The sequence below is a fragment of the Sceloporus occidentalis genome, unplaced genomic scaffold (assembly GCF_023333645.1).
Source record: "Sceloporus occidentalis isolate IW3139 unplaced genomic scaffold, rSceOcc1.0.p SCAF_3, whole genome shotgun sequence".
Classification (NCBI taxonomy): domain Eukaryota; kingdom Metazoa; phylum Chordata; class Lepidosauria; order Squamata; family Phrynosomatidae; genus Sceloporus; species Sceloporus occidentalis.
In genome coordinates this window covers 215,944,584-215,966,368 of record NW_028316983.1, presented here as the reverse complement: position 1 = coordinate 215,966,368, position 21,785 = coordinate 215,944,584, and the positions used below count along the sequence as shown (strand labels likewise).

Below are 21,785 nucleotides of genomic sequence, written 5' to 3'. Positions count from 1 at the left end.
TTTGAGGTGGTCCTGCCCTCCACTTTTCTGGCCTGCCCCCCACCTTGAGGGACCTTGTCCTCCTTGGGGGTTAGAAGACATCTGGTCCCCTTGCCTACCACCTCCAGTCCAACCTGGAGCAAGTGATGGGTGGTTATGGGTAGAAAGGTTCCTCCCAGCTGCTGCCTTGGGAGGGGAGCCTCTGGCCCCATGCCTTCTCTGGGGGGGAGGGGGGAGGGCAGAAGAGGACGGACCCTGCCAGGGGCTGGAGGAGGAGGAAGAGGAGGAGGAAGAGGAGAGGCAAGGCGGGGCTGGGAGGCGGCGATCCGGATAAAGGCGAGCGCACAAAGCAGCAGCGGCGGTGGCCACCGAGGAAGAGCGAGCGCTTGCCTTCAGCACTTCGGACAGCGACCCCTCTGCCTGCGCTTCCTCCGCCTCGCCTTTCCTCGCTCTCCAGGCGATCGCCATGGCTGCGGAGTCCTACCTCCAAGGGAACGAGATCTCAGCCGCTCAGTTTTTCGAGATCTGGCGTCATTACGACTCAGACGGTGACTACTTTTATATTTTTAAAAAAATCTTCATCTTCTTCTGCTTCTGCTTCTTCTGCTTCTTCTGCTTCTCTTGGTTGGAACCCAACCAAAGTTGGTGGAAGACTCCCAATATCTTGTTCTCCTGGGCATCTTGTAGCCCCTTTGGCTGCAGCCACACTGCAGGGACGGTCCGGTTTGACACCACTTTCACTGCCACCGGCTCAAGGCTGTGGGGTGATGGAATCTGTAATTTTTGTGATGGCACAAAGAAAGAGAAAGCTAAATGCCTCCCAGAACTACAGTTCCCAGAATTCCATATAGCACTGAGCAGTTGAAGTGTGATGCCCAAGCGGATTGTTTCTGCAGTGTGGATGCAGGGAGTAACTGAAAGGAGAGAGGTTGGTCGCTTGAGCTTTGGGAGAGCTGAGGGTGCCTCGGGTAGAGTAGAAAGTCTAAGGACGACTACACCTGGAGTAGAGTGAGTCAATTGTAGTTGTCCCTAGACTTTCCACTTTACCCTCCATGGTGATGCCCATAGGAATGCAAAGGTTTGTGAGTGCAAAGATGCAGGGACAGGTTCAATGATGGCCATTGGGGACAAGGCAGGAGGAAGAGTTTTGCGTCGGTGGGTGATGAGGGACAACATTTAGGGAGGAGAGACTAGGGAAAAATAAAAATAAATGACTTTCTGCATTTCTCTCTTCCAAGCAAACTTGACTCTGTGCTCAACTCCCAACTTTTTTGTGTGTATCCCTTGCCTGCTCAAAGTTGGAACAGCTCAAAGTTGGAAAGAGCTACGGATCATTCTCAGCTGAGAGGGGAGGGGAGGATAGGTCTGTTATGGATACTTTGGGTCTCCCCTGCCTCAGAAGAGGCTCCCTCCTTCTCTGTATCTGAAAGTTCAAGAGCCTCCAACAATTATATAGTGATGATCTGGAAACAAGGCAGAGTGTCACTTTTCCTTGAGAAGAGAGTTGGCTGTAATCCTATAGTTGCTTCCCTGAGAGTAAGCCTCAGAGATCTCAGTGGGACTTACTTCTGAGTAGACATTATAGGTCTAGAAGCATGGTTGCTTTGCAAGGTATAGGTCCAAAACACACTGCAGAAATAATTCAGTTTGAAACCACTTTAACTGCCCTGGCTGAATTCTAGGCAATTCCAGGGACTTTAGTTATGTGAGACATTTAGCCTTCTCTGTCAGAGAGCTCTGATGCCACAATAAACTACATTTCCCGGGATTAGCTAGCACTGAGCCATAGTAGCTAAAGTGGTCTCAAACTGGATTATTTCTGCAGAGTGTTTTGGACTATAGTCTATGCTTCCTCGCTCAGGCAGGGAAGGGAGTGGTAGAAAACTCTGTGACTGTAACAGCAATGTACTCTCTCTTTTGTGTTGCAGGCAATGGGTACATGGATGGGAAGGAACTGCAGAATTTTATCCAGGAATTGCAGCAAGCACGCAAGAAAGCAGGATTGGTAGGTTAAAATTTGTAATAAGAATATATAGTGGTGAACTCTGTTAACTGGATGACTTCTGTCCATATTTGGCTACAATCCCATCATGTAATAAAAGGCAGTCCATGGACCAGTACTAGTCTACAAGTTATCAGCTGCCACCCTCTGGAGAGTTTCTAGTGATGGTAGCCAATGGGTGCAAATATCATACTGATCAATTGCAAACTGGGCAGAAAAAAATAACTGCCATTCCCCCATATAAGATGGCTTAAGAAGCAATGCTGTCAAGCTTCTAGAAGATCTAGAAAATCAAAGTTGTCACACTAGGAAATCTGAGATGGAATCTAGTTAATTAATGATCTCTCTCCATTTCTGTATTAGAACACACTATCTTTTGAATGATAATTCAGCATGCTGTAGTGGTTTCAGTCTTAGACTAGGAGTCCGGAGACCAGGGTTTGAATCCCAGCTCAGCCACAGAAACCAGCTGGGTGATCTTAGGCAAGTCACACTCTCTCAGCCTCAGAGGAAGGCAAAGGCTAACCATCTCTGGATAAATCTTGCCAAGAAAATCCCATGATAAGTTTGCCTTAGGGTCACCATAAAATCATACATGACTTGCAGACACACAACAGCAACAAGTATTCGGAAGCATGTGGCCCTTGATGAATTTTTTTATAAGTAAAAATTGTTAGTTTATTGGATCCCCCTCCCCTGTAAATAAATATTCAAATTCTGGAAGGACCCTTAATATATAGTTTGAGAAGCATTTCTGCCCCTTGGTGGTCAATAAACAGATTTGCAGATTAGTTCTATATACTGTATTACTTTGAATTTAAGAATTGTGAAGATTAGGACAGACATTGCTTATCTGGACCAATATGATTACAAAACAGTTCTCTTGGGGAGTTCTGGAATGGTAATACATTAATATATCATTTCCTGTAGAAAATGGAAACTGTTCAGGAGTTTGAAGTCATAGTGCTAAATCAAATATTAGTCCTGTCTAAAGTGGACCAGATGAAATGAATTAAATCTTTGAGTTGCAGCTAAATTATTGTGGGTGGGACTGAGGCTGGATTTGTAGGTTTTTAAATGAAGTAAAACATTTGAATCAATATGTCAATTGACATACAAAACACATTGAGTGAAATATGATTAAATGCTTGTTAATTAATGACTTCGTTTGTCAAAGAAATGAAACAGACTCTTGTGAATTGGGCTAAAACATATATCCCAAGTATCATGAAAAACCACTTAGATGACTGAACTGTGGGACAGATTCAGTGTCCTTTGAAATAAGGACCACCACAAGTATTTGTAAAATATTTATGCATTTCCTATAAAATTATCTCAGTTTGCAAAAATATTATTGACCTGTTTCATAAGGATTATTAATTAATCGATTAACTGAAGACTGACGTTCCACAGACAATTATGCATCCAGTGTATACACTTGCTAAATTTCTTTTATTCTGTTGTTATAAAAAGGTATTTATGATTGCTACGAAAGAGAAAAATATGATCCAAGTTAAGAATTTATAATATCCTACATTATTCTTCAGTTTAAACAATGGCTGGTCCATCTCATATACCCTTTGCTGTGATACTCTCTGCCCAGTCTCTTCTCTGTCTTCTGTAAGATGAGTCATTGGTAAGCATCTGATTTTGAAAACATGGATTCATAATTTATTTTTAGAAGTAGGCTCTATTAAATTCCTTCATTTTTAAACTAAGTTTTCAACTGCAAAGGAGGCACTGAAAAAAAAATCTCCCAAATTTCCCTTGTTTCAAATTGGTGTCAAGCTCCTACTTTAAAAATTGGAGTGTTCTCAAAGTGATATATAAATCCCAGTAGGCACATTCTTGTGCTCCACCCACAGTATCATTTATGCCTTTTTATAGATTCTGCCTGTACGCCTGCTTGCGCTTTGGAAAATGCTCAGGTGTTCTTATTCATTTTTCCATTGACATTGCTTCTGTGCAAGGCTATTTCTGGAATCTTCTGGAATTTTCTGAAAAGAAGAGCACCAAGCTTCAGTTCTCTCGTTGGATCATCTATAGATGCTTGAGCCCTGAAGTCTTTTCTAGTTTGATGTTGGCTGCTCCATCAATGGTTTCAAATCAATGGATTTGAAAGTTATTTTCCCCAGACAAGTATCTCTCTAGTTCACATGCAGTGCAATCCCATTCTGGTCTGCCCAGAAGTTAGTTCCCCTTGAATTAAGTGGATCTTACTGTCAGTTGAAGGTTTTTTGGGGGCGGCAGTCTTACTTTGTCTCATTGGCTCTGGTGCCATAACAAACTATGAATCCCAGGATTGGATCTCATTGAGCCAGGACAGTTAAAGTGGTGTCAAACTGCATTAATTCTGCAGTGCAGAGTAGACCCTCATCTGCACTTTGTAGATCCTCCAAGGTTTTTGTCTCAGAAATGAATTAGTAATAAATAAAAAAAAGCTGAGGTTCAACCTGCGCACAATTTCCTTTCTAGTCCCTGTTAAACTTGCCCATTATATACAGTGGAATAGTAAAATGGTATTCCTTATATACTGTAAAATGGCAAAATCAGCATTTTGATTTTGGAAAAATTATTTTCAAATTGTTAATAATCGAATCCATCGATGCAGAATCCATGGATATGGAGGACTGACTGTATTTATAGTGGTATGAAAATCAGCACATTCCATCTTTCAGGCTGCAAATTTATTAACAGGCAAATTCTTAAAAATATGTCACTACTGAAAACATATGTACATGACCTTGATGAATGTGCTAAAAACCAAGGACCTGGCTGGGTGGGAATGCTAGGAGCTATAGTACTGTTGCACTGGATGGCAAAAGGGTCACAACTGGTAGTATAATACAGTTGGAGGACTCGGCATGGGGAAGACTCACCTAAGAAGACTTGCTTTGAGTTGTAGTTTGTACCTGTCTAACAGGTTTCCAGTAAAATGAACAGAATATCATCACAGCTGCTTGGTAACAACGAGTCCTTAATCATTAACAATCATTAACCATGGTAATTAGTTGCACATTTGTTTTTATTATGCCTCATTTAATTCCCCAGAGACCAGGAGGCCCATGCTCCATTTCAGGTCTTCCTAAACGAGAAAGAAAATGATAGAAGTCCCTTTCCTCATCTTGCTTTATTTGCTACTCTTTCCAGAACAATGTTATCTCGTTGTTATATAAGGAGAAATTTGTTAATTAAAAAAGACACTAGTATCCCAAAGTACTCACAAGGGAATGGTTAAGTAAACCATAAGTGATAAAGTGGGCAATAATCAGGGATTCATTATTCATTGTGAAGAAGAAAATATTGTAGTAGCATCTGTAGATGCCTACCTTAGGGGTGTGTGTGTGTGTGTGTGTAAAAGAGAGAGAGAGAGAGAGGGAGAGGGAGAGAGAGGGGGGGAGGGAGGGAGAGTTTGTCCACCAATAGCAATCTTTTTCACTTTGGTAACTTTTTTGAAATACCACATTTTTTACTTACACAGTAAATCATTCAGAATAATTAGTGGATTTCTTTTTTAAAAAAGAAAGAAAGAAAAGAAAAGAAAAGAAAATAGCACTGAAAGAGGTGCTACAGGCTCCAAAAGCCTGGTGCCATGCAAGATTTATCAAAAGTAAGTCCCACCGAGTTCAGTAGTACCATTAACTTCTAAATAAACATTCATAGAACTGCATACAAAGGCTGAAATTCTATACACAATTACTTGGGAGTGGTAGGATTTACATCTGAGTAAACATTCACAGGATCATAAGCATAAGTAGGGACATCGAAGCTGATGCCACACTCCAGAATTAAATCAGCTTGACACTGCTTTAACTGCCATTGCCTTCATCTGAGACTGAGAGTGTGTGACTTGCCCAAGATCACTCAGTGTGTGTCCATGGCTGCGCAGGGATTTGAGCCCAGGTCTCCTGGAATCCTAGTCATACATTCAGACCATTACACCATGCGGCATAGCTCTTTTGTTTACTTATTAAGAAAAATGTATGAGTGTGAGAACATGTGGCTTAAATTTAATTGTTATTCTCAATTAGAATGGACCCAGTGAATCAATAAGAACTTGGTAAGTCAATATTTGTGCAAGATCCATTGATTCAAAAGGTTTATTCAGCATGGAACTAACAACCAGATTTAGTCCTGTATTTTTGATTCTGACTTTCTTATAATGTTCAATGTTTTGTTAAAGCCAACTGTCTGAAATGAGACCTGGTAGAAGTGTGAATGGAAATTTTTTTAGCTCCCCTCCCCTTTTTCATACTTTATGACAGCATTTGTAGCAAAAATAAAAACGGGGGTGGGAAGTGTAAAGTGGGCAGCCCTCCAAGGTCCCTGGGGGGCAATGCATCACTCCTACCTTTAGAAGTTGTATAATCTAACATAATATATCGCTACTGCATTACAGCCAATATTATGTGCATTCAGCTATGCATCTCAGTATACACTTCTATCTCTATCCATATTCTGCTTAAACTATGCTTAACTGAAAGAGTGCTGACCTATCTCTGTTCCTTTCCTGAAATTCTCACATCTGTTTACAAAGACATGCAAAAAAACAGCCCAAAGGGTCAGCTTTAAAGAGTGTAATGACAAGAAAACACATAAGTGAAGGTTTCCCCCCTACACCACTGTACTTCCATGGAATCCTGGGATTTGTAGTTCGGTGATCTTAGAATTCTTTGCCATATTATTCTGGTGTTGTTGTTCAGAGGAATGGGTTCAAGTTCTTTAACAGAACATCTTGAGATCAGAAAAAATATTAATCATGAAACTGATTAAAAACAATAATTGTAAGCCGCTCTGATAGCCTTTATGGCTGAAGGGTGGGATATAAATGCCATAATAAATAAATAAATAAATAAATAAATAAATAAAAAACAACCTTCTGGATTCTGTGGGACAGAGCCATGACAGTTAAAATAGTACCAAAGAGCTATAACTCCAGGTGTAAATATACTTCATTGATTCTTTTTGCATTCCTTTTTGTATTTAAATGTTCAGATTTTAACTTCAGCCAGATCTTTGGAGAATCTGAGAAGATAAATTTTGCACTACATGGGTTAGTTTCCCAGTCATTCATGGAGAACAGGTTCTTTATTTTGGCTCATTGGTTTCTAAATAAAAGATTTAGAATTCAATCTGTAGTGAAGGCCTCCTTTGCACACATTTATTTCTGCAGAGTATTTGTGTTCTTGACTCCTTCCTGTATTTTTTTGTAAGTAATAATGACTGTACTGTACATTTATAGGATCTAACTCCAGAAATGAAAACATTTGTGGGGCAGTTTTCAAAGAGTTCTGATGGCAAAATAGGAATAGTAGAGGTAAGAGAGTTTTTCATTTATTATTTAATGCAACTCTTTATACACGTTGTTCATAACTTTGCAGAAGTATAAAATGTTAGTAAATTATGGCCTGTTACAGACTGCCAAAATAAAGCTGCTTCAGGTCTCTTTGGAGGTATGCTGTTTAAATGATGAATGGGACCTAAGAGTCCGGAGGTCGTGCCAAAGCCATACTACACTCCTAATCACTGGAGTGCAGCTTTGGTGCAGCTTCCGGATTCTTAGGGTGCATGCATCATTTAAACAGCATACTTCCAAAGAGACCCGAAGCAGCTTTATTTTGGCAGTCTGTAACAGGCCGTTGATTCACCTTGATATATTGCAGAAAAAGGTTTTCCCTGTTTTATGACCATGGGAGTTTCCAAGTCACACAATCTTGTTTTTATTTTTTAAGGAATGATGAAAATAAATTAAATCCAAATAAAATCTGTCTGTAGGAGCATTCTAACTGTCTGTATGAGTAAAATTGATCAGTATGAGTATTCAAGCTGTGTGCACACTTTATTGTGATTCAAGAAAGTTGGGAATGTCAGCAGTAAGAGCACTAATTGTTAGTTGAAGAAGGCTGTAGGGAAATAGATTCAGTTTCTCTTAGCTTTCAAAAAGGCATTGGTGTGATCAGAGTTGATAGCATAATCTTAATTGCAGCAATGTTGATGGCAGAGCCTCTGAGAGAAATGTTTCACGGCCGAACAAAACAGCTTTTAGGCCCGATTTTTTTTTTTTGGGGGGGGAGGTCCTCTCAAAATCAATTCTTTTCAATAACAATTATGGCATAACATGAAATTTTAAAGTTTCAGTTTTTTCATCTTATGGTTATGATCAAATATGAACAAAGTAAAAAACTTTTGGTGTATGATTATGAAAACATAATTAAACATGTGGCTAATCTCAGGCTATCTGGATATGACCACTGATAAACATTTGTAAATGCTTTATTCCCTCCGCACCACAATGACCAGCTAACAATATACTTTATACAAAGGAATGATGTGCATAATAACCTAACACAATGGAAAGGTGCTGTAGGGTGTTGTGTTTGATATGATCTGAAGAGAAACCAAAGTATTGTGTTCTGTTTTTTTTTCTTATGAGGGTGTCAGAAATTCATGGGCCCCTCCTTGTCTTTTTGGGCCCAGGACTGATGTACTGGCTGAATCCTTCTCTTATACTGTAGATCTTAGTTGTTGGTTCCCAGTCTATAATGGCAAGCATGCACATAGTCTTAGAAATCTGAGGAAGTTGGGAAATATGCACACAGCAGCAGTTTCTATGTGTGCGTGCCAATCTAACATAGCAGCATGTTCAATATATTTATTGCATTAGTAAAAATAAAGAGCATATCTTTTCAAGAAATACAAATGACTGAATGGCTTGTGTATTATGTTCTAAGAATTTCTAATAGAAAATTAGAAACAGTTCAAGACCTTGAGGCTAGACCTCTTTCTAGAAAACTGTGGTGATTGTGAAGGGTGACCTAGATGTTTCAAAGTGGGTAGTTTTTTGTGTGTTTGTTTGCATGCTTGCTTGTTTTGAGTTTCGAGCATAGTGCGTATGGCTTCTGTAATATGTATAATGTCTATTTTCTATAATGTCAATGAATGAAGTTCTTTGTATTTTAAAGAGAAAAGGTTAAGTGCATACGTGGCTCTCCTATTGGGATCAGTGATGCCTAAAACTAGTGCAGTTTAGTTGGATCATGTCAAACGTGCAGGGTATAGTTTTGTACATCAGCTTTAGTGAACTGAGTAATAGAAGTTTTTATAACTCAGTTCACCTTGTTCTAGAAATTTGCAGTAGTTGTTTAAAGAATCTTTGACAATTCATTCCTCCACAAGGATGCTAATCATTACGATAGCAGGACTGAAATGAAAGCTCCCAGTTCTGTTTTTGTTTTAACAACTCACTGCCAGAGACTGGTCAATTTCTACAAGGTCTAATCACAAACACTGTGATTGCCTCTCTCAAAGTACTAAATACTATAAATACATAGGGCTGGTAGGTACCAGATGTCTGGTTACTGATGTGTATCTGCCTATTTATTACATGCAAATATGTATGGTACCTGTAGATTTGTTCTGCAGGAACAATCTGTATGTAGCTAACAACAATTAAAACTATAATGTAAGGCATAAACAGCCTCCACACCGCCTCCACAGCCAACTACAATTCCCAGAATTTTAAGCACTGAGCCATGGCAGTTAAAGTGGTGTCAAACCGGATTATTTCTACAGTGTGGTGCCAGTCATAAAGTAGATTCTTATGGTGCAGAAAGCTAGTATGAGAGAAGGCAGTCTATAAACTGTTGAGGGCTTTAAAGATTACTGCCAGTTCTTTAAGTTGTGTCTGGAAACAAATTAGTAAACTGCACAGCCCTTGCAGGACAGGTAAATATGATTCTATAAATCAGGGGTGGGGAAAGTGCAGCTCCCCTTCAAGTCCCAATTTTTATGGCCTTCCCAAGCCCACAGCTAGTCACCGAAGCAGTGGTGTCACTGGGGTTGGTGTCATCCCAGTACAGTAACTGATTATGTCATCTCCAGGCTGGCAGCCACTTCATAGCTCTGGTGAGTGGGAGTTGCCAGTGGAGGGAGGGATCCGGTCTTGGTTGTCTCTCTCTGCCGATGGAACACAGACACGGGCAGGAGAAGGCCTGCACTGGGGGGCCCAGGGATTCCCCTGGCCCTGCAGAAGGGGGGAGGGAGGGTTGTGAAAGAGGAGGAGGAAACCATCACCATCAGTTCCACCCAGCCTGATGGTCTGAACCCTCCACCTGCAAGTAGTGTCAGATGGGGAGAAAGTGAGAGGAGGGGGGGTGGCAGAAAAGAGAAGAGGCAGCAGGCAGGGACAGGTACACACCATCCACTCTCCCCTCCTGATAATCTTGCTGACCTCCACATCCTGGCAAAAGTGCCTGGCACAATACCCGATAACCCCCTCAGCCAGCCAGGGCACCTCTGCCATCCATGAGCAGTGGCCGCTGATGGGAGTGGAGTGCTGCCTAGAATCTCCTTCTGAGTCTGGAAAAACTGCTGACTCTGTCCGGAAATGGAGGTGCTGGTGGCAGCAGCAATGTCAGCCACAGACTCCTCTCCTTCCCTAGAAGGAGAGGTGTCCATGGCCACCATTTCTATGTCACCTCCCATCCCTGTTCGGCCAGCAGCCCAGCCAGACGTGGAAGGGACTTCTGGGTAGCAGCAGCTCCTTTCCCAGAATCTTGGCACACCACTGCCTGCCTTCCTTTTCCTCCATCCCTACCACAGCCCTGTCTTGAGCCTCCTTCTGGGGCAGTGGCATACCTAGGGTTGGCGTCACCCAGTGCAGTACCTCATGGTGTCACCCCCCTCCCCCCATTGACCTCATCTCATACTACACCATACAGAATCCTTAGTAATTTTTTTTTTACTGATTTTACTCATTAATCATAATTCTTGCATATCACAGAATGTAATGGTAATAGTTGTGACCTAAACAACTAGCAAAATTAAAACTATACCTTTAAATTACAATATCATATGCACAACCTCAGTGCACTTACATATAAATAGTTTCATGCAACTCAAGTGAAAATTTGGTAAAATGTGATTTTTTTAAAAAAAATTTAAACATTATTTTTTTAACAAAATAGCATTTAAAATTTAAAAACTGGGATCTTTCCTTTCTCCTCCCACCCCATTCGACCATCTCTTCAGCATTTGAAAGGGACACAAGCAAATGCCACAGCCTATTTCTGCCCAAGGTAGATGTTTGGAGAGCAGAGGTGTCACCCATCTTAGGGTGTCACTTGGTACTGTCCACACCCCCTGCACCCCTTTAGTGGTGCCACTGTTCTGGGGCAGAGAGAACTGGTCAGGGCAGTGGGTAGAAACAGTGAGCAAGATAGTCAGCTGCGAGTAGGAATGGAGAGTGGGAAAGAGAGGTGATGGTGGCAGTGGTGACCACAAAATCTTTTCCTTTTGGTCGCCACTGCTGTTACTACCAGCAGCATCTCTCTTTCCCAGCCTGGCCAACAGCCCTACCAGACCTGGAAGGGGCTACCAGACAGCAGAAGCAATAGCAACAGCATTTACATTTCTATACCGCTTAATAGTGAACTCAGCACTCTTTAACATTTTTACAATCTGTAAGCCCCCAACATGTTGGGTACTCATTTTACCAACCTATGAAAGGATGGAAGGCTGAGTCAACCTTGCAGCTCTGGGATCAACTCAAAACATTGTGGCTGCAGTACTGGCATTTAACTCACACTGCCACCAGAAGCACCCCATCCCCACCAGTGGCCACAGTGGGTGTATGGCAGAGGTGCACTAGCTGGTGGGAGGAGATGACCAGTGTGTTTTGGGACAGATGGTGACTGACCACCCTACAGGGAGTTGACCCCCCAAAGTGTCACCCAGTGTGGTAGACACTCCCCACACACTCCTAATGGTGCCTTTGCCCCAAAGCCTCATTTTAAAAACTGTGGTGTGATTTTCAAGTATGTTTTGCCTGGAAACTGCAATACAACCCCCAAAACTATGCGTAAATACTGGAGTCAGATTCCGTACCCACCCCAAACCACAGAACTCCCCTTAGCCTCACTTTTCAGTTGTAAACCAGCTCCAAATGGCAACCAAAAGTAACACAATATCAGCTCCAGTGCACCTGGACAGTCAGATGCAGCCAGAGGAGGTTCAGGGGAAGGAATGGCCCCTAGATCCTCATGCAGTTGCCCACCACTACTGTAAATGGGTACCCACCAACATATGCACACACTCACGCTTATATCACCATCCAATTGTACCTAAGGCATGTCTCATAATGGCCAGATCTGACTTTATCAGGGTTAGAGGCTGTTGGTCTCCTGACTATTACATTTTTGTCCAAAGTGGCCCTCAAGTCCAGAAGTATCTCTTCTCCAGTGTAAACCAAGTTCTTCAAGGGGAGCACTGTTACATCCCAAATAGGCTGAATTCCTAATCCAGTAATCTTTCATGGCCAGGGATATCCCTGTCCTATCTGGATTGCCACAATTTATTAGCCCTCATTTGACACCGACTCAGAACATCAGCAGTTTGACTGCTAGGGGATGAAAAGGTGAAATATAGCTGCCTGGAGAAGATAATCCGCTAAAGTGACCAAAGTTGTCTTGGTGCCAAACCCAGACTGAAATAAGTCTGTATCAGGAACAGGATTTCAAGTTTCAAATACTGAACTGTACTTCCAGAGGCCTCTAGCAGGCATGGGTTGCAATTTATAAATTGCTGTTGCAGGGGGTCCACCCCAGAACAGCAAGAAATCATTAAAAAATAGCAACCACAAGTGATTAGAATATCATTTCCAGTTCCATATAAAGGGCAGCATGCAGTCAACAATGTCCAGAGAACCTAAAAATGCAGCAGATGCAGCTGACTTTCTGTGGCTGCCCACTCCTCATCTAGTTAATAGATTTCCAGGAATTCCTGGAACTGAGATACCTCCAGATGCTTAAGATACTTGCCTCTAGTGGTATCCAGAGAGAGCTTCTTTATCAAACAGCTACCTTAAGGTTGGATTCATTAGTTATTTCTGTACAGATGCATCTATCACTGTCTGTATTCCACCTGGCTAGACTTTTCCTGTCTGCTTTAATCAGTCAGGAAGGGTGAGGGTCAAGTGTACATAAGGGTTGAACTCACACTATCAATGACCATGTCTGTGTCCTCAGGTTGTATAAGCCGAAGAGTATAATAAATAATAATAATAATAAAACTTTTATTTATATCCCGCTTTTCTGTTACAAGACTATCAAAGCGACTCACAACATATTAATATCCACATTTACAAAATTATGTCCCAAATTCCCCCCCTTAAAACAGAATTAAATATGTACAATTAAAATATCTATTAAAAACACAATTAAAAAACACAATAAAAATATAACAAGGACAGAGCGGTGGGCTGATCCATGATGTGGGGAGCAGTCATTCTGTGGCCGGGCACTTATTCAGGAAAGGCCTGCCGGAAGAGATCTGTCTTGACAGCTTTTTTAAAGCTGTCTAAGCTGGCAATTTGACGGATCTTGTCTGGCAGACCGTTCCATAGTTTAGGAGCAATTGCAGAGAAGACCCTCTGGGAGGTAGCAATTAGTCTGGTTTTTAAAGGCTGCAATAGATTCCTCCCAGAGGACTTGAGGGTGCGGGGTGGATTATATGGAAGCAGGCGATCCCTCAAATAGGTTGGACCCATGCCATGTAGGGCTATAAAGGTTATAACCAACACCTTGTACTGTGCCCAGAAACTAATAGGCAGCCAGTGAAGAGATTTTAAGATGGGTGTAATTCGGTCACTCCTAGTTTTTCCGGCGACCAGCCTGGCTGCCATATTTTGCACTAGTTGAAGTTTCCAGACTAGGCACAAGGGTAGCCCCATGTAGAGCACGTTACAGAAATCAAGTCGTGAGGTTACCAGTGAAACTGTTGTACTTTAGGTCCTTTACTTCCAGGAAAGGGCCAGCTGGCGTATCAGCCGAAGCTGATAGCAGGCGCTCCTGATCGTCGCATTCACCTGATTTCTCATGTGAAGCGATGGGTCTAGGAGCACCCCCAGACTGCGAACACAGTCCTTTGTGGAGAGCATGACCCCATCTAGGACTGGAGGTTGCAACCCTATACCTGGTTTGGGGGCCCCTACTGTAAGTACCTTCATTTTGTCTGGATTCAGCTTGAGTTTGTTTTTCCTCATCCAGCCCATTACCGCTTCAAGACACTGATTGAGGGGAGAAATGCCATCTGTTGTCATAGCTGCTGATCGGGACATGGAGAAATATATTTGGGTGTCATCAGCGTACTGATAACACCCTGCCCCATGTCTGCGAATGATTTCTCCCAGCAGCTTCATATAAATGTTAAATAGCATCGGGGACAGTATGGCGCCTTGAGGGACGCCACATTTAAGCTCCGTTTTTGAGGAGCGACTCTCCCTGAGCATCACCCTCTGGAATCTACCCAAGAGGAAGTATCCACAATAACAGGACAAGATCCCAAGGTGCATCATTAGGACCTGCTGCAATCATGGAATCCCATGTCAGAGCAGAAGTGAGCCTAGCAAAATTATCTAGCAAAAATTTCACGTAGGCAATTAGATTCTCTTCCTCAGCTCTCCTTGTTATTTAATATAAAACACTTTTCACCGCTCAGAATTGCTAAATTCAGTGTTCCTGTGTAGATGCAGTCATATCTCTTACTGATAATCTTTTGGGACATTTCCAGAGATGCCATGAAGTCCTGAGCTATTCCCAGTAAGGCAGCTTTCACATAAACGATGAAGCTGCCCACCGAACATCACTAATTTGGGAAATTCCAGCATCATGCCTGAGATGATCATCTCTAGCACAGGCAGCCATACTATTAGCTATATTATTAGAATACATAAAGTCAGAGCTAAAATACAGGCAAGAAAGCATACTTACATAGGCTAGGAAGGAAATCCCACTACATATGGATTTTGTTGTAAAGTAAATGTAACTATGGCTCCAACAAAGTTATGTGCATAAGGTACTATAAATTAATTTAAAGAGCTCTGCATTGATTCATGTAATTGTCAGAGATGCCAGATCTAAATACTAAAGACAGATTCATGTATTCATATAGAAAATAAATATGGCTTAGATTGCCAAAAAGAATAAAAAACAATAAAAGTAAAAAGACAGTGTAAAAGGGAGACAATCACAACAAGAGATAAAGGAAATAATCCCCCTTCATTCCCTCTTCTTTTCTTCTTTTCCCAGATGGGTATAATGGAAGCAGAGCATATCATGTTTGGAACTGCCAAACATGATTAAACATTAAACATAATTAAAGTTCAGTGGGTATGCACTGCAATGAATTATTTGAAACTCCATGGGATAATTTCTGAGTTAACAAGAACACAATTTTACACCCACTTATTTAGAGGTAAATCCCACTAAATTATAGGATTTATTCTCTAGTAAAAATCAGGAATTAGCAAAATCTTCTACTAATGCTTCATTGGCTAGTTGAAACTGAGGCTACCATGATAACATACTTTACCTTTTAGTCTTCCTAGCCTAAATCATTTGAGTAGGGGTGTTCAGCCTGTAGAACCCCAAACCTCATGGGATTACAGTTTACCTTAAAAGGTTCCAAAAATCATTTTCTCACCATGAGTAGTTGCTGAGAAACAGCATTCACAGTGGAAATTTCTTTGCAACAAAAGAGGCTTTCACTATGTGCACAAAGGTGTGTGTATGTAAGAATGTATATGTGTAGACACATCTGCATAGAAAAATAGATGACCCCAGTCCGAGTCCCAGTCCAAATCTGATTCCCAGTCCTTCCAGCCAACCCCAGCTGCTGGGGAAAGGTGTGGCTCTGCTATGCATGTTCCCTTTAGGACAGAAGGTGTATTCCAGGCAAGAGTGTAGTAATGGGGAGCAAAATCAGGAAATTGTCCCCTCAAGTGAGAATTCTGACCCCCATGCTGAAATTTTCCTTCAATCCTTAAATTTCTAGCATTGTGGAAAATGAAAATCATTCATGCCTAGAACTTTTACATTTTATGTGTTTAAATTTCCATGGTAACTTTGCTTGCCTCTTTCCTTTGGATGCCTAAACTCTATTTCTAATTGCTCAATTGAATTTTTTAAAGTTACTACAATGCTAGAAATATGAGGTGATGCTTCCACCAATAGCTACATCCCTGAGTGTGAGTACCCTCCTACCTACCCACCCTTTTTAACCCACCAATTTATCCTTTCAGAATCCCCACACACTATTATTTTCAGTGGGAGGAAGAGTCAACATGCAAGTTCCAGGGCTGGTTCAATGTATTTCTCTTTTTGGAGGCGTGAGTGGGAAAAACAGGGATGCAAGGCCTTCCCTTTTTATACTGGCTGCCCCTACCATTATTAGAGCATCAATGGTAGAGAAACTATGGCAGAAGAGCTAACTCCTCAGCAGGTGAAGTTCTGCTTCAACCAAAGGCTCCTCCGTGGCTTCCCAAGTGAGCATAGTACAGACTCAGTTAAATGAAAAAATTAGAACACTTGGTTAAAAAGAGCATCCACAATGGCAAGCTGGTTCACCTTTCCATGTATTTTCTGTTTCTGTCCTCACTTGCTTCAGAGTGATCCCTGCGATCTAACTGGGTTTCCCTCCTCCTCTAAAAATCAAGGTCTAATGGGAAGGCTTCCTGAAATAATTAAGAAGCAACCTGAATAGTTTCACAAAGTGCATTTTTAGCACAGCTGCTGCTTAAGTTGAGGAAGTTTTAAGAGCATTCTTGATGGTGGAGAGCATTAGACTGTCCATTTTCAGAGCTTTTATTCAGGGCCCTCAGGCTAATGTGGAGAGTTTGACAAGCTGCTTGCTCTTCTAAAAGGCTCCCCTCCCTGCACTCCAACCTATTTGTTCAAGTCACTAGTTATGCTGAAACAGAGGTTCAAAAGTCTATCCTTTCATATTTCCAGGTTGCAATTATTCCATGTTTCAACAATGTAAGCACATTTCTCTTAGGGGGTAGGAGGGAAGGTTATATCATGCTAGGAATCCTCAACTGTCCCTTTTTTCTTTCTTTATGAATTTACAGATATACAGATATATCAAAGCGTAATTGAGAATAATCAATATAAGGGAATGAAATGTAATTTCAACATGGAAAATTTTGTGTTTCCATGGAAATAACAAACACTTTCCTATCCCCAGGACAGTATTAAGACACACTGAAGCCCTAAGCAATGTTAAAGAGGTCCAACAGTATTAGTATACTTTTGAAATTTAGTCAATTCTTTATATTGTATAATCGGAGGCCCTAAGCTATTGCTTACTTTACTTGGGCATAAATCCAGCACTGTCTGCTATCTTGACCCCTGACCATGTTGGATGCAGTCTGCTAGTGATGCAAGCTGACTATCTGTTGCTTGACAGTCCTGCCAATCACAGCCAGGGAGCAAAACCATTAAGAATATCTGCTGGCTGGCCTGTATGATGGTTAGCAGGAGTCACAAAGGCATGGCAGTAAACTTTCTAGGACTACAAAAATAGATGATAGGATGTTCAGCCATTCTACATGAGGCAGGGGGCAGGGAGTTGTCTTGCTGAGAAGGTCAGACAACTGCACCCATGTGTCATATTGAAAAGATCCATATGCTGGACCTGGGGTTTTTTGGTACTCATCTGGCTTAAAATTGTCTATTCTGACTGGCAGTGGCTCTTCCCAGGCTCTCAGGAAGAAGTGGAATGACTACTTCTTATCCTGCTCTCCCTTGCTATTTTCCCCCCTTAAATCAGAATTGCATGGTACATCCTTTCAAATAGAGAATGATGCTCTGTATATTAGGACACAAGTCTAATAAAGTGATGTAATTTATCCTGAGTGGGCTATACCAGGGGTAGGAATCATGCAGCCCTCCAGATGATGTTGGACTGCAACTTCCAGCAACCCTAAGCAGCACAGTTAATGTTGAAGAAAGTTGGGAGGAGCAGTCCAACAACCTCTGGAAAACTATGGGACGCCCCCTCCCCCAGTCTTATATTTATGCATTGGATCCAATTGGTTTTATTAAAATCTGAATTTCAACTTAATCTAAGTTAATGTTTGAAGCAGAAAATTAAACATTTCAAATTCCATGTATGAAAGAAACACATGGAGGCATGAGGTCCCAAAAAATTCATATGAAAAATTAACATACACATCAAGTTTTCTTCTATGTTATGACAATGTCACAAATATTTCAGGTTATTTTATTATAATATACAATACAATAATCACAATTCACAGCGTTTACTGTTTCCCATTGGATTGAGCAGCTTGAACAAGTGCAAGAATATCTTGTGGCAATGGATTTAAAACTGTGCTTATGAACAAACCCTTTGCAATGATAATCCTGGAAACACAGACATTCTATTTCTAGCTCATCTAAATGTGTTAAAGCAAGAGGCTATGGATTAGGGAGACCGAGCTGGGGACAACTAAGGTCCCACTGTACTGCAGCCACAGAGCTCAGGTGAAGGCAATGAGCAAGGAGATCACATAGGGCTAGAACAAAAGGTTAAGTGACAAAATTTTAAAGCCAGTCTCAGACTGAAATGACTGAAGGATAGTTTGCAATAGAGTAGTTTGTGATACAGGAACCAGGTGAGGCAGAAAGAGGGCCAGGCAGGATAAGAGCCTCATGCTTCTTGTTCGCTTGCACTGCCATTTTGCCTGAAATAGACACTTCATGTTACCATCCAAGCAATAGATGAGCTCTCAGTTTGGGAACTACTTGCATGACTTTTAGATGGTATGAAATGTGAAGGTTCTGCATAGAATGAGTGGATAGGAGAGAGAGGGGGAGCGAGAGAGAGTTAAGGAAAGAGGTAAAACCTAGTTTCTACAGTATTTCTCTGCATTGGTGTCACATTCAAAACAACAGTCTGCTCTAAGAGGATACCATTTAACAGAAATCTTGGAATATAAGTGAACCCACCTGACATCCTCCCATCTATAGTGAAGAGGCAAATGTGGGCATTGATCCCCTAGATTAAAATAATTATTTATTCCCCCCCCCCTTGCAATTTTCCAAAATGTCTAGCATTGCAAAGAGCAGGGCATTGCAAACCACTCACACCTAGAAATTGCATTTGCTGTTTTGCATTCCCTTGGTGACATTCCCCAACCCCTTTTCTTTGGATGCCTAACCTTCATCGTTCAACTAAAGTTTTAAGTCACTGCAGTAATGAAGGATTGAAACAATCTAACTGAAGGTGGGAAGGAATTCTTATTAGAAGGGCAATGCTTTTGTTGTGCTGGGATAATCAATGAATCATATGGTTATGAAAGCCAGTTTTCATTAAAATTGTGCCTGTTAAGAGACTGAATATTTTTTTAGAAAAAGGAAAATAGGTTCTACTTGAAAAGTTCTGCAGATCCACAAATCCCTTACTCTATCTGAAGCCTTCTGTGGCAGTATAATTATACAGAACATTTTCATGATTACAATTTATTTCAAACTGCATTCACAGGAGAAGGTCTGCACATATGTGTGTGTGTGTACACACACACACACACACTATATAGTAATAGGCTAATGACAAATATCCTTTTTTAAAAACATGTGTGTGTGTGTGTTCATATTCTGGAACACTAACACAATATCTATCATTTTAATTCAGTAAAGAGTTAATTTAAACAAAATTTAAACTTAATCTTTTACAGCTTGCTCAGATATTACCAACAGAAGAGAACTTCCTCTTATTCTTTAGGTGCCAGCAGCTGAAATCAAGTGAAGACTTCATGCAGGTAACCTATAGAAATTTTTCCTTTTGGTAAAATTAAACTGTGAAGAACAAAATCTCTTCTTGCCATTTTTGTTTTAAATGGCTGATTTCTCAATTCCAGACATGGCGAAAATATGATAGTGACCACAGTGGCTTTATTGATGCTGAAGAACTCAAGGTAAGAAATTTTGTGAGAAAATGATGATGGCAACAGTGACAACAAAATCCTAGTAAAATAATTCTGGCAAAAAGACTATCAGTTCTTTGATTTCCAGAAACAGCAGCATTAAGAGGCATTTTCAGTGGATGTTGGGAGATTGTAAGGGTGCACATGGAAAAGCTGTCTCTAAGGTTTGGGGGATCTAAGCTCTTTAAATAAGATAAAGAGATTTCTACTAAGTTGTAATTCCCTAGCAATGATACAAAACCATCAACATTTAAAGGTAAAAATAATCCAGTAAAACAAACAAGAACACTTTAGTATGATAACAAGCTCCTTTAGTATAGGAATTTTAATAAGTTACCTCTTCTGAAACTAGTATGGAAGCTTTGTTTAGCTCAGGGATGGGAAACTGTGACCTTCCAGATGTCTTTGGTCTACAAATTCCATCAGACGTAGGCAGCATAGCCAATAGTGAGGAATTATGGGAGTTGTAGTCCAATAACATATGGAGACACATAGTTGTCCTCCCCTGCTTTAAACAAACAATTTATCCTATGATAACTATTCCAGGACTATACATTGTCAAAAGTGGGGGCTAAATGCAACATCATGCTGTCAGTTGCAGCAGAACATTACCCCCCTTCCCTCACCTTGCAGCACCCCCAAACCTGGCAGCCTAATTCACATTTTATACCTATCTGTGTGATATGCAGATTAAACACATTCTGCAGATATTTGTGGTCATTTGTATATTTAAATATTGGAACCTTACTCTATATTAATGCTTCTTGGGATGATATACAAAAAATTAATTTCATAATATTTTAAAACCATTTAACATTTAAAACTGTAAATGATAACTAATTACCATAATTACTAATGACCATTATTAAAACTGAACTTGTCACCTCATTACCATACCCACAAGTTTTTCATTTCTGTTGTCATTGGGCTATTTTAAAAGGAATAAACAGTTGACTATCTTAAAGTATGTGGAGCTTGTCTTCATACTGTTTTCTGCACTCATATCTACAACTAGTTCATTCATAGCTATAATAGGTCTGTTCCTAGGCACTTCACACCATGCATCTGATGAAGCAGACATTAGTTGGTGAAATCTTGTGCTACCAACATCTTTCTGTTCGTTAATCTCAAAGATGCTACAGGATCCCTTTGCATGTTATCAATAGCGTGATAATTCTCACATACCTCTGGTCTGGGAAAGTCCTCTTCAGTGAAAAGCTCATTGAAAATGGCAGGCAGCTCTCCCTGACAAAGCAAAGTATTTACTACCTCTTGGCCCCATCTTGTCTCACTGGATCTTATCAACCAAAGTGGGCCGTAGGAATGTTTACATTTGGTGGAATGGACTGATTTAAGTGTTTTGTCCACAAGAACAGAAACCTGGCCAGATGGAGCAATCAAAGTCAATTATTGTCGTACTGTCACATTCTGAATGAATACAAAGAACTTTCTCCTCAAATGCCTAGCAAATGTGTCACTCCAAGTAGCTGAGGGTTCCACACCTTGTCTCTGTGGTCTCATCTGAAATCAGACTATTTCTGTTGAGTGACAGGTTTAGAATGTGACAGTAGAGTTAACCTCTTTTTAAAGACAATTTCACTTCTGAATAATAGACACAATGAAGAGAGAATGTGCTATGTCTGATTGCATTTGCTATGCAATTTCATCATCTGCACTCTAGCCATGTTCTGGTTTGTTTCACTGGCTGTAGATCTTCAGGAGAATTCTCCAAGGATAATTATGGGTTCTTGCACTCTCTTGTACCTCGCTTCACTCCATACTGCTTCTTGTTTCCCTGCTATGGGTTGCATTGTTTCTTCTGCACATATTTAGATATAGGGCCCAATTAACTTAACATTTGAGTAAACCATTCAAAAAACTGTACTATATAATCAATCATAGTAAATGTGGAGTTTGTCATTCCAGAATGGCTATAATTTCTTTATTATGGTTTGAAACCATTTTTCAGACAATGGAGATACACAGCAAGTATCCATCTTCCTTTCTAAACATCTCCCAATGTATATTCTCTTCTTTTTC

The 21,785-nt window shown here is 40.7% G+C and overlaps 1 protein-coding gene across 1 annotated transcript in view; it reads left to right on the top strand.

The window, feature by feature from the left end:
* Positions 1-293: 293 nt before the first annotated feature.
* CALB1 (calbindin 1) overlaps positions 294-21,785 on the top strand; it is a 34,994-nt gene continuing 13,502 nt past the window's right edge. The window contains exons 1-5 of the mRNA XM_089517592.1: positions 294-527; positions 1,908-1,984; positions 7,224-7,298; positions 19,497-19,580; positions 19,680-19,736. Of these exons, the coding sequence (XP_089373718.1) occupies positions 446-527; positions 1,908-1,984; positions 7,224-7,298; positions 19,497-19,580; positions 19,680-19,736 (375 nt within the window). The 5' untranslated portion in view covers positions 294-445. The remainder of the gene's footprint in view (positions 528-1,907; positions 1,985-7,223; positions 7,299-19,496; positions 19,581-19,679; positions 19,737-21,785) is intronic.